This window comes from Chrysemys picta, chromosome 2 (genome assembly GCF_011386835.1).
Source record: "Chrysemys picta bellii isolate R12L10 chromosome 2, ASM1138683v2, whole genome shotgun sequence".
NCBI lineage: Eukaryota > Metazoa > Chordata > Testudines > Emydidae > Chrysemys > Chrysemys picta.
In genome coordinates this window covers 100,763,181-100,776,244 of record NC_088792.1, presented here as the reverse complement: position 1 = coordinate 100,776,244, position 13,064 = coordinate 100,763,181, and the positions used below count along the sequence as shown (strand labels likewise).

At 43.0% G+C, this 13,064-nt stretch overlaps 1 protein-coding gene across 1 annotated transcript in view; it reads right to left on the bottom strand.

The window, feature by feature from the left end:
• Window positions 1–12,679, bottom strand: part of CNTNAP2 (contactin associated protein 2) — a 1,641,691-nt gene extending 1,629,012 nt beyond the window's left edge. Inside the window, exon 1 of the mRNA XM_008179187.4 lies at window positions 11,688–12,679. Coding sequence (XP_008177409.1) covers window positions 11,688–11,784 — 97 coding nt within the window. The 5' untranslated portion in view covers window positions 11,785–12,679. The remainder of the gene's footprint in view (window positions 1–11,687) is intronic.
• Between the last annotated feature and the right edge of the window lie 385 nt (window positions 12,680–13,064).

The following is a 13,064-nucleotide window of genomic DNA, read 5'->3' as shown; positions in this document are numbered from 1 at the left end:
CTTGGAACCAGGGTGGACTGGCAGCCTCCCATCAACTCCCCAGTTCTCCACTCCCCTAAGTTCCCTCTGACTTCACCATCTCAACCAAGCTTTACAATCATCATTGCTGTGTACAGTATTAAATTGTTTGTTTAAAACTGTGTGTGTGTGTGTGTGTGTGTGTGTGTGTGTGTGTGTGTGTGTGTGTGTGTGTGTTGAAAAAAATTTCCCTGGAACCTAACCCCTCTCCCCATTTACATTAATTCTTATGGGGAAATTGGATTAGCATAACATCGTTTCACTTAAAGTCGCATTTTTCAGGAACATAACTACAATGTTAAGTGAGGAGTTACTGTATTTACCCCTTCATATAACACATTATCCAGGGGGTGCCCAATGAAATTAATAAGCAGCAGGTTTAAAACAAACAAAAGGAAGTTCTTCACACAATGTACAGTCAACCTGTGGAACTCATTGCCAGGGGATGTTCTGAAAGCCAAAAGTATAACTGAGTTCAGGGGATGGATCACTCAATAAATTGCCCTGTTCTGTTCATTCTCTCTGAAGCAGCTAGCACCGGGCACTGTCAGAAGACAGGACACTAGGCTAGGAGGATCACTGGTCTGACCCATTATGGATATTCTTATGATCTAAAGCAGTAGTTCTCAAACTAGGGCCGCCGCTTGTTCAGGGAAAGCCTCTGGCGGGCCGGACCGGTTTGTTTACCTGCAACATCCACAGGTTCGGCCGATCGTGGCTCCCACTGGCCACGGTTCGCCGCTCCAGGCCAATGGGGGCTGCAGGAAGCGGCGTGGGCCGAGGGACATGCTGGCCGCCCTTCCTGCAACCCCAATTGGCCTGCAGCGGCGAACCGTGGCCACTGGGAGCCGCGATCGGCCGAACCTGCGGATGTCGCAGGTAAACAAACCAGTCCGGCCCGCCAGGGGCTTTCCCTGAACGCGCGGCGGCCCTAGTTTGAGAACCACTGATCTAAAGAACAGCTCCAGCCCATCTCAACTAACTTCTTCTCTTTTCCCCAAAAGGATAGTTATTGCCATCTTTATTTATTTGCCATATAAGAGACTATCAAACAAGTGGGCTTTTCCTTCTAAAAACTCTCTTTAGATAAAGGGAAAGGGGGAAAATGGATGTTGTTAAAATGAAATCATTATTTAATACTTTAGATGTCAAATCATTTAACTCTTTCCCTTCCTTTCTTTATCTTTAATAAAAGGATACAAACAATGTTCAAAGGTGTGTTTGCTATGGCATTAAGCAGGCTGAGGTTTCTGTATACCAAACCCCGTGCCTTGTTTAAAACTGTGTAATTTTGGACAATGCCTGAGTTATGTTAACACTTTTGGACTATTTATTCCACCTAAATTATTACAACAGACTTTAAGAATCCACTAGGAAATTTGGGTTCTTAAGACATTTATGCCTAGCCCTCCCCAGCTCCCCATCCACCAGCATCATGGCTCATTTTACAGCAATAATTCTTTTTTTGGTTATCTCACAGTGTCTGCACACATGAAGGAGTGAAAAATGTCAGGACATTTTACTACTAATTTCATGTGCATTTGGCAGTGCAAGTGCCCTCCTGAGAAGTACTAGCTCCTGTGAGGGGAATGAGAGAAAAGGTTGCATAGAAGTGGCTGTGGGTTAATAAGTCCATACTGAAAAAACTAGGAGTAATAAAATCCATACTGCTTCTCCTCTTCTCTAGAATTGAAGATCCGATTGGGTAACCAGATTTTCAAATGAAAAACAAGACAGACATACTAAGGGAGGAGGGCACTGCAAGGGATCATTTAAGTAATGCATCAAGGCATCCATTTCACTTCATTTTGGCTTAGGTCTTAGCTGTTTAAGGTGTGCAGTGTGCTGTTGGTTACAAAAACAGGACAATACATCTTTGGGTGGGAGAGTTTGGAAAAAGTAAAATGGGCAAGCTCTGGAAACAGGAACATCCCCAGTTTTTAAAAAATGAAAACTGACTAGGTAGCATAATCTACTGTTTTCATTGATGGATAATGTAAAGAAAATGAAGGTCTTTCCTACACTCTAATATTACAGTAAAACTTTCCCAATCTAACTCTCTCACTTAGTACGTAAGAAGTTTTTCATTGGCTATGTGGGGCACCTATAGCAGAAGGGGAAAATCCAGAAGCTATGCGGCAAAGCTGTCAAGAGCCAATAAAATCAGGGTACATGACTCTACCAATCAACTGGCAAACTCTATGCTAATGTCTCACAGTATACAGGGACTTCTTTCAGTTTGAAACAAAAGAAACTAATACCTTTTCATGGCATGTTATACCTGTCCCTGTCTGACAAAGAAATTTAATCCACAATACCTGTACACCCTACCTGCAGAAATATAAAGTACCTAGCAATGAATGCTATTCTGTAAGAGAAGAGAATGATATAAGTGCATGCAGTAGTTAAATCTGATATAGTATTTGCAATGTTTCCCATTCTAATTTTATGAAATACACAGGTACTGAATGAAAATCAAACACCATGGTATTTAGTGGTCCTCTCTATTTGTTAGCTCAAACGACTCAACCAACTTAAAACCTTTGAACTGTTATGACTTATAAGCTATATTACCTGTATCCAATAATTGTACATGTATCAGCAATCCAATCATATCAAACAGTCACTGCTTGTAGATAAATAGCTGATATATGGAACAACATTAGCAGACCTGACAAACCTGTAACTAAACTATAAGCTAAATATTGCTCTCTGATGCACAAGTGTAACTCTAGAGGGAGTCTATTGACTTCAGTGCAGTTATCTGAGATTTACACAGATGCAAGACAGAGCAGAATTTGTATGATGCTTTTAATAAGAAAATTTACCTAAATGGATAATTATTCCAAGGAAAAGGAACGTAATATCTGATTGAAAAAACATAGTCTGAGCCATTGGCCTGTCCAATTAAGCCATCAATCTGTAACAAATATAAACAGATGTCATATTTCATTCTATGCAGATTGTATTACTCTCCTTCAGTGACTACATGCTTCCACACAGACATTTCATTAGATTGCCTCAAGCACAGATACCCCAAGGCGTCTCTTTTTCATTGCTTGTGGGACACTCCCTCCATAATCACATTCCAAAAGTAAATAAACAGCTGTCAAAAAACACTAAACACAAACACCAACCTACAGCCTACTTACTCTGTATTTTCCAGGGATTGATGCCAGGGCACTGCAATAACCCACATGTAATTAAAAATTTACAGCACACTTTTAGCTCAGGACAAATATCCTAAATTTCTGGCTCTCATCCTATCCTTTGTCCCAGACACACAAGCACTTTTTCCTTCAATGCCAAAGTGAACTCTGAGCACATTTGAATTAAACATTTAACACACATGTCTTCAAAATCCATGTATAGACTAATGTAAATAACTCCACCTTTAATCTGAAGGCCTGACAGGGGCAAGCCCGTAAAACAGGACACCAGACTCACAGAAAAATATTCATGTCAACCTACCTACACTGCAACTATTCTCCCTATAAGCCAAATTACAAAGTGATACAAGTAGAAAAGAGGAAGGGGAACGCAGTGGAATGAGATCTTTGTTACTCTAGATTCAGAAAATAAAACTTGTTTTGTAAAAGTGTTAGAAAGGTAGGAGTAAGCTTGGAAAGTGAAACTTCACAGTCACCCCACTCAACTCCAAACACAAGCTACATGCATACTCACTGTAGAGTCAGAAAGACACCTGCTTCTGGAGTCTGGTTTTACTACCTTTAATAATTCCAAAATAGCCCTATAAGCACTTTAGCCTATTCCCTAGCTCTTCCCTCCATCAGGGCTAGTCTCAAACCCTAGCTGCCTCTGCCGGAGGGCTACCACATCTCCTGTTCAGTATGGAGCTATGTCTGCCTGAGTGACTCAGCAACCATTAATTTGCATCTTCTTGCAGAAATCTAATACCTGCTAACAGGGTAAGCAAGCAGGAGAATCTTGTCACCCTCTTACTGTGTATTTCAATCACAAATATGAATGTTTCTCCTCAAGTATGTTTTTATATATATTTTTATCATCTTCATTTTCATGCTAGCAGGAGATAATTATTTTTTAAAAATAAAATGTAATGTTGCTAGAAGATTATTAACAGATTCAGAAATAAAACATTAAGTAATCATAACATTTTCTTCTGTACTTTGCATTTTTAAGCATTAATGTACTAAAAAGGGATGAATATCTACTGTCATACTGCCAGTGATATAATCAGAAGGCACATTTACCCTCCTCCTCAACTTTGATTCCTACATGTGTTTATGATAATTATGGCCCCATATCAACAAAGCATTTAATCATGCGCTAAAGTCCAGCATTTTTCAATGAACTCAGGAACATTATTCAGTAACTCATTCAGCACCTAAGCATATGCTTAATTTAAACTACATGCTTAAGTTCTTTACTAATAGGGATGGACTACTGAATTGGGGCCTCAGAGGGACTCTTATTAGTCTTCAAGTGAATTATTTTTTATATAAACTTTTCTCTATGTATATGTTGTTTACTCATAACAGTTTTTCTGTTGCTTTTTAGTGAAGGGAAGTCAATATTTAAATATGTTTACCAAGTATGTATAATTATTTCAAACATAATTATGATTGATAAAGCAAGATTTCCTCACATGGGACCATATATTGCCCTTAATACACTGCACTCCCTATGACAAAACAGAGTTTCACACAGCATGCAGTATATAAACAACTTATTGATTTAATGTTGGATAATTTTTTATTGCATTCCTGTATGTAGAGTTTATAAAGTCATTTGTGAAACACGTGTTTTTGGTAATTGCTGCTGGAAAACTTAAACCTAGAAAAAAACAGAAAGGTTCATTTTTCAGTGGAGGACACCATTTTTCACATTCAAAACTTGCATTTGCACATTAAGATTGGATAATATAATACAGAAATGCTACTTTGCATATCAGTTTTTTTTTCATTTGCATGCATCATTACTGTTTGCAACTGCAAGTAGCCACTTTTGTGTTTACATAATGACACATTTTAAAGGTGCCCTTAAGGAGGCCCACTCAAACATTGGCCTTTAATGCCTATTTTTCAATGAGCTGAACATATTATTCCATGAATACTTTAGTGCTAATGTATTAAATGAATATAATATATTTAATCTGCTTATCATTTGTGAAAGTCATCTTACAATCACTGTACTTTATTTCACAGGAGACATATCCCATTATGTCACCATCACACAGGTAATCTATTTTGATAGATAGGTGTGAAGGTTTGTGGAATTAGAATTGTGTGATGCAGGAGTTTAAGTGGGATATCACTAGGGAAGCCAGATTGCAAATATGAATGTTTTAATCAAGAATCTATTAAAACAAGGTTTTTGGTTCCAGGTGGCAAAGTCCAAATCAAGCCAAGGTCAAAGCTTGAGCTTGAGAGCACAAACTAAGAATGGTCATGGCAGCTACAGGAGATCCACACTGTTGCAGGAACACCTCCTGGAACTCCCCTTGGGTTTATATAAGGCAGAGAGCCAAGAGGCTGCTGCCTGTTGGATCCCTTGAGGTCCCAGAGTCTGTGTCCAGAGTGGGGTATGGAGGACAAGCTAGTTACAGCTGCTCCTGGTGGCAGCGTGGAGGTGTTTCTTTCCTGGCAGCTCCCTAGGCCTGATTTGAAGAGCTGGGCCTTACACTTTGTGAGCTGGAGCCCAGGATTGTAGTGCTGCTCAGGTTTGGCCTGGAGCTGGGCCCAGACCCATGGAACAGGAGCTGTCACTGTGGTTTGAGTGTTGTGTGGGCTCACGCTCCAAAAGAGCTCCTCCCCTTGGCTTCCACTCCTTACCAGGCCTGGGTTACAGTGTGGGGGTCAGGGTGCTACTGTGGGTGGTCAGTGCTAGGGTTACCATATTTTGTGCCTCCAAAAGGAGGACACTCCACGGGGCCCCGGCCCCGCCCCCAGCCCCCCACACCCCCCACGCCCCAACTCCGCCCCTTCCCCAAAGTCTCCGCCCCTCCCCTGCTTCCCACGAACATTTGATTCGCGGGAAGCCTGAAGGGGGAGTGTGGGGGGAGGAGGCGCGGCCCAGGCTGGCCCCCCCGGCGTTTGCAGGCTGGGTCAGCTCGGGCCCTGGGGTGCCGGCTCCGGGCCCAGCCCCCGGCCCGGCCCCGCGCCCCCGGCTCCCGGCCCCCAGCACCGCGCCCCCGGCCCCCGGAACGGCGACCCCGGACCGGCTCCCAGCCCCGTGACCCTGGACCGGCCCCCCGGCTCCCAGCCCCGCGGGCCCGGACCCCCGGCCCGGCCAGACACCGCGCCCCCGGCTCCCCGCCCGGCACCGCGCCCGGCCTGGCACTGCGACCCCGGCTCCTGGCCCGGCCTGGCCCCCGGCCTGGCACCGCGCGCCTGGCTCCTGGACCCCGGCCCAGCACCGCGCCCCCAGCCCGGCTCCTGGCCCGGCACCATGCCCCCGGCCCCGCGACCCCGGCCCGGCCCCGCACCGGCCCCGGCCCCGCACCGCCGACCCCAGCCAAAGAGGCCCCGGCCGAGCACCACCGAGCCCTCCCTCCCTCCCGATTTTCCCGGACATGCCCGGCTTTTGGGGATTTCCCCCCGGACGGGGATTTGAGCCCCCAAAAGCCGGACATGTCCGGGAAAATCCGGACGTATGGTAACCCTAGTCAGTGCCCCCTCAGCAGTTCAGTATTGTGCACACATTAAGCAGGAGGCTACATCCACTTAGGTCAAACGTACTAACCAGATGCAAATCAGTCCTATCTATGGAGAAAGAGAATGCACAGGCACATGCGGCTTTGTGTAACTTATTGCTTTAATATTAGAATATTTCCAAGTCTTAAATATTGCTAACATTACTAAAAATTGAACATGCCAGGTGATTGTTTATAAGATTTAAAGATCCAAGTTGAAACAACTAAAGAACTCCAGAAAAAAAGTTGTATGTCATACCTCCAATGTGATGTGAGCTAGCCAAATTCAGCTGTAGTTTTCAATGTCTGTTTAAAATACTAAATATAGTTATTGTATTCAATGAAACACTCTTTTCTGCTGCTTACATGCACTAATGATACCCAAGAACAAACATGAGGGAATATTCAGAAAAGACATTTGATTTGTTTGGAAGAGAAGCAGTCAAAACCCATAGGGCCAAATTTTCAACATATGGCTTTTGTTTGAGCTTGCACATCACTGAATGCTTCACTTGCATGCACAATTTTTTGTCTAATCACTTGTTATTACACATGATAATTTGCATAAAAAAATACCAAGCACAAATAGTTTTTGCATGTGCACATTCCATAATATAGGTAAGTGATTCAGTGCCTATTCGGTAAATGGAAAGCCTCACATCAACGCCAATGGGCTTTGGATCTTACTTTATATGCACTGGTAAGCATATGCAATCAGTTTGTGCATGGAGGTCCAAGCACCTGATTTAATGCCCTTTGAAACACAGGTCTTTCATCTCCTTGGAATAGCAGATTACTTTTTTCTTGTTTTTGGCCAAACTGGGGCTGAGGCAATATACACTGTTTCAGTAAGGTGAAAGAATATTCTTCTGTTACCACCAATTTTATAATAGATTAGCAGTATATTTTGTATAAATTTATTCATTCACAAATAACGCAATATTTATACATATAAAGTTTATTCATTCAGCTACAGTCACCTACCATGAAGTATACAAGATTAATGTTAACTGAAATTTTTAAAAACAAACTGCTTGTTGGTTTCTCTTTTTAATTTTAGTGCAAAAGAAGTGTACAGAGATAATCAGAGGTATATGGCTGGCCATGCCAAATTCAGCAAAACACTTAAGCATGTGATTACTTTTAAGCACGTGCTTAAGCCCTGCTGACTTCAATGGCAAGCCAAGCCCCATTTACTTCAATGGGACTTATACAAGTGCTTATCCTTAAGTACATCCTGAAGTGCTTTGATAAAGATGGAGATATTCACATGCTGAAAGTTAAGCACAAGTTTAAATGTTTTGTAGAATTGGGCTTAAGTCCTCTAAGATCTTTTCCTTGTATTTATGGAATAGGACCTAAAGAAAAGAACAAAGTTAAATGTAATAAAATAGTCAAGACCCATTTTCTCACCTTGAAGTATAAAAATTTCATTAAAATGTTTATTCTGATTCTTTTCCGAAGTAAGAAAACAGACACCATTTTAACAGGCTTCCCTGCACATCCCCACCTATACAACATTCAAACACTCTGAGTTAGACAGATATCTCCATTTCTACTTTTTACCATCCTAGAAATGAGGCTTCCTGTATCATGACTCACACTTTGAAAGGGGATATCACATTTCTATTTTATGTTTTTCTTCAGACCTCCCTCATTTTCCACAGCTGAGGCTAGTGGAAAGTGTGACTAACTTGAAGACAAAACACATTTTCCATGTGTATATACAGCTAAACACAGCACAATGTTGTTAAAAAGGGGCAAATGAGTTGCTGCTTCAGCTGAAATAGTGGAATGGGTCATATTGCAAAAGCATTCACATTCATATGACTTTAAATGCAATTTCGTAGTGAGAAATTCTGTGCTGAAATGACTTGTGTTGAACATAAACAGTCACTGAAAACAAGTTCTAGCTGAGAGAGGCAATGCTTTTACATTAGGGTTGCTTTTACCTAGAAATAGATGATCCAAAGAGTGACTCATCCTAACATGTTTATCAGGTAGGCAAATTATTTTTTTTAATGAGAATGTATCAACTGAAAGTTAGTCTCAGTCACTTTCTTCTTACCATCACATCCTTAAGCCAGGTAAAGTAGCAAAAAAGCACTTAATTTGGATTTTCCATGTTACTTTTTGTCTTGTGATGACCTCTCCTGGTTGAGCTGTTCATTAGACTTGATTCAAACAGTTGAGAGAGTTTTGATCCCCTTTCTGTCTATTAAATCTTGACCAGAAATATACCATATGAAGAACTTATTGATGAGGTTTTGAAAAGATATCAACCAAATTAAAAAGCAAACATGAACAAAGGAGGGTTATGGATAATGCTATATTAGTTTCTTGTATTCGGTGCATTCTTATTATACTAAAGACCCAGACTCAGATTCCCCAATTCATCTTTCAGTATATTTTATCACTTTCATAACATGTTTATTTTCATACTGACACATATATGGTCAGAATAACTGACAGCCATCATTTCAGTGAAATAGAGAGGTTTAGTGAACGTACAGAGAAAATGAAAACTTGAGATGCACTCTGCTCCCACTAGTAAAACTAGATGGAAAATGAGAACTCATGGTCCAATTCTGCTCTCACTGAAGCCAATGGGAATTTGACATTTATTTCCATGGGAGCAGAATCAGACAAGGGAGTAATGGATACAAGTCTCTTATGCAAATATTTAGTACATTCATAGTACACCAAACTTACAGTCTTCTTTCTAGAAAAAAAATTAAAAAGATTGTTTATACTCATGTTTTCCAGTAGTGAAACATTGGAGATATTTTTAAGCTTTTAGTAGTGGGCCTAAAGCAAAAATTTGGGTGGAAATTAGTTGTATGCTAAAATTATAAATATTCCTTTTATTTCATGAAGTCTATAAATCCTCGACGAGAATTCTCATATTGTCTCCACAAGCCAGAACCAAGAAGAAAACTGAGGCAACTGGCTTCTCTTCAAAGAGTGTGGTCATCAATTCAATTTGCAATTAGCTGGAGACAACAGAATTAAAAAATGCAAAATAATCAGTTTGTATACCGAAGTGTGCAACAGAATATCCAGTTAGCTGACAGACATCATGATTTATGAGTGCCCACTCTAGAACCATTTCGCTAGCACTCGGAATAGCAAGTACTATAATGTTTCTGAACAGACATGAATGCATTTTTCATATGCTATCATGTTCACAGTCTTGTTGCCAATGGTAAGGGAGATTGATATCTTTTTGTAGCTATATTTCCATTGACTATAAACCAATCCACATTTCACTTTTAGTGAATCAGAAAAGAAGTGTGAACGCTATACTCTGCATAAGGAGTTTTGTGTATAGTGCTCTTTCAAATTAAGATACATTGAGTATCTGCAAAGATCTAGAAAACTGAAACATACAACAGTGAGTTTTTACTTTTTATCATTATGACAAGTATGCTTTTTTACCTGCCTTTATTTTAGAAGTATTATCTTTAATAAAAACTTATAAAACTTTTTCTAATGTTAAACATATGCTTAGTGTGTAATCAAATACTATGACAATTTTAAGATACTGTATGTTGTTCTCAAATTTAAACTTGTAGCAGAACTATAAACGTTAGCTACGACATTATAAAATACCTATTACCTAAAATTGCATGGGAGTTTGTGTCCCAAGAACAGAATTATGGTAACCTAAGTTACTATGTCTTTTTCTGAGTATTCCAGTTATGCACAATGACCTATTACAATGTACAAAGAAATCACATTCAGAACAAAACTGAGATGAACAATTAAGTCAAAAGTAATAATTTTCTGTACTGGTGTTGCTCCTGAGGGAAAGGGGAAAATAGCTGAAGACTATAGCCTGAGAGACTTAGGATACAATAGAGTGTCTGTTTTTTATGTCTCTGGTTAAATACATATAATGGTCTAAATATATGGCAAACCTGGGACAATCACATTAGATTTTTTTTTCAGAACTGACCATATGAAGTGGGGGGAAAACAGTGAGTCAGGTAAGTACAGTTGTATTCCGGATCCCAAACCTAATAACAGTTTTGTTCAAACCCACACAAAAAGAAATGAAGAGATCCTCTCACACCTCCATACAACATACATTCCAAAATAGTTCGCAGCTTGATCCGGAAAATGGTCATATCCTCTCCCCCCCCCCCCAAAAAAAAATCTGCCACATTTTAACGTGTTCTTATCCATAAAAAGGCTGTTTTCCACAAGTCTCCTTTTTCCCCCTAGCACCGTAGATCCTTTGTAAATGCCACACATCATGTCAGTATCTATTTCAAAAATACCATTCAAATGGCACGTTCTCTGCATCGGCTACAGAGAAACAACTAAATACTTCACACTGACATCTACCTGCGAATATTTTGCTGCAAACTAATAGCTCATTGCAACATTAAAGGTTTAATGCCCCCATTGAAATCAACGAGTGCGCTGTCATTACTGGCGGCAGGATCTGTTCCTATACAGGTGCTTTGCTCTCTTCCGAAGATAAAATGCTGAACTTATTAACTGTTTCGCTAGCACTTCTCACTGTGAGGGCAATGGCTGGTCAGCGCCAACACAACTTGGAAAGCAAAACTTCACTCCCAAGACAACAGCATCTTGCCTCAGCTCCCTCCAGACACGCCACCAAAATACCAAGCTTTTTATTCTCCAAAATACACACCCAAAACTGATTGCGGAATTTGCCCACGTCTCCCTTTTCCTTCACACAGCTGTCCAGCTCCAGTACTTGCAGATCCCGATTCCCAACCCAACTAATTGGGAAAAGAATGTCAAGTCCACCCTGCAGACCCAGCCAGCTATCCTGTACCAGTTCCCAACTTTCACCCAAATCAGCTGCACCGCTGACTGGCTGAGCAGAGCGTTACTTCACATAGGCGCCTGCACACAACAAACCAAACAAGCCCCAAACACAGAGAAACCCCCCTCCGGAGTCACCGTGGGAATCTTAATGCGGAGCTGAAAGTGGGCAAGGTTCTTTCCAAAGGGTACTCACGGGATGTAGGGAGCGCAGTCCTGGCTCTGCAGCTGATGCTGCTGAAAATCCAGAGGAAGAGGGCTGCCCTGCAGCCGGCTCGGGGGACCACAACCATCCTTCCCTTCCCGGCTCCTTTTACTCCAAAGGCCAACCGCAGAACAGCTGCTTTCCTCCACTTTTCCGCCTTCCCCCTCTCTTTGCTGTGAGGAGGCAATGGAAGGGGGACAGGGCTTTACCTTGTGGTAGAAGCCAAACCCCCTCTTTCGCCTCCTGCCTCTGGGTTTGGAGCAGAACAGGATAAGTCCCAGTACTTTTCTTTCCCTTCTTGCTGTGTGCGCGCCTCCCTTGGACAAAAAAAAAGGGCCGAAGGAAGAACCAAGGAGAGGGGGGGTAATAAAACACTCAAACGGGGGAGGGGAGTGGGGGGGCAAAAGGGGAGGAAGGGAGCAAAGACGTTGGTGTTGCTAATGCTGCGGCCACCACCACTGCAGCTGAGCCCTTCCTTCTGCATAGAGCAGCGCTGCTGAGAGACGCTTCCAATAGCCTCCCCGCTCGGGTATATATAGCCAGTGCGCGCGCACACACACACCGACCGGGAGCCCCGCGCACACTCCCAGGCGCGCGCGCGCACGCACACACACACACAGCCAGAGAGGCTCCCGCAGCAGATGAGGCGGCTCGGAGCCTGCCTCCTCCTGCACGCCTCTCCCAGCAGGAGGAAACACCGCCGCCGCCACCAGCAGCCGCTGCTAGCAAAAAAAAAAAAAAAAAAAACGGAGTGGAAAATCCTTCCCAGCCTGCCTTCCCCTCTGCTTCGGTCCCTTCCCTGGCTCCTCCCGCCTCCTCCTCCGGGGCCCTTGCTCGCTCCTTCCCTTGCCTGCTTTTCAAAGCAAAAGCAAAAGGAAGGCGCTACATGCGCTCTGGGCCATGCAGAGGTGAGGCGAGGGGACGGGGGAGGCGGCCGCGCGCACTCAGCCCGGAGGTGGCTGTCCGTGGTGATGAAGTTGGGCGCTCAGGCGCCTAAGCTTGCAGCGCGCCCCCTCCCTCCCAGCCTCCTTTTCCTTCCCCGGGCCAGTACAACAGACACAGACGCAGCCATCCTCTGCCGCCTTCCCCTTGCCCGCTCTGCTCCCCTTCGCGCGGCGATGGTACAGGCTCGCTGTGCTCCAGCCTCCTGGGATCCCCAATCAGGCCAGTCTTCCGAGCGGTCCTAATTCTGAGGGGCTGAGCAACACCCCGCCTGCGAAAGAGCTGGGAGGACTGCAGAAGCCTCTAATGCAGATGTTTTCATTGTGGAATTACCCACTGCTTAATTTGTGCCCCAGCACCTCTAGGTTTGGAATTCAGAGCCGTGGCAGCTCTGGGTTGCTGCATCAGTTATGAATGTAAAAATAA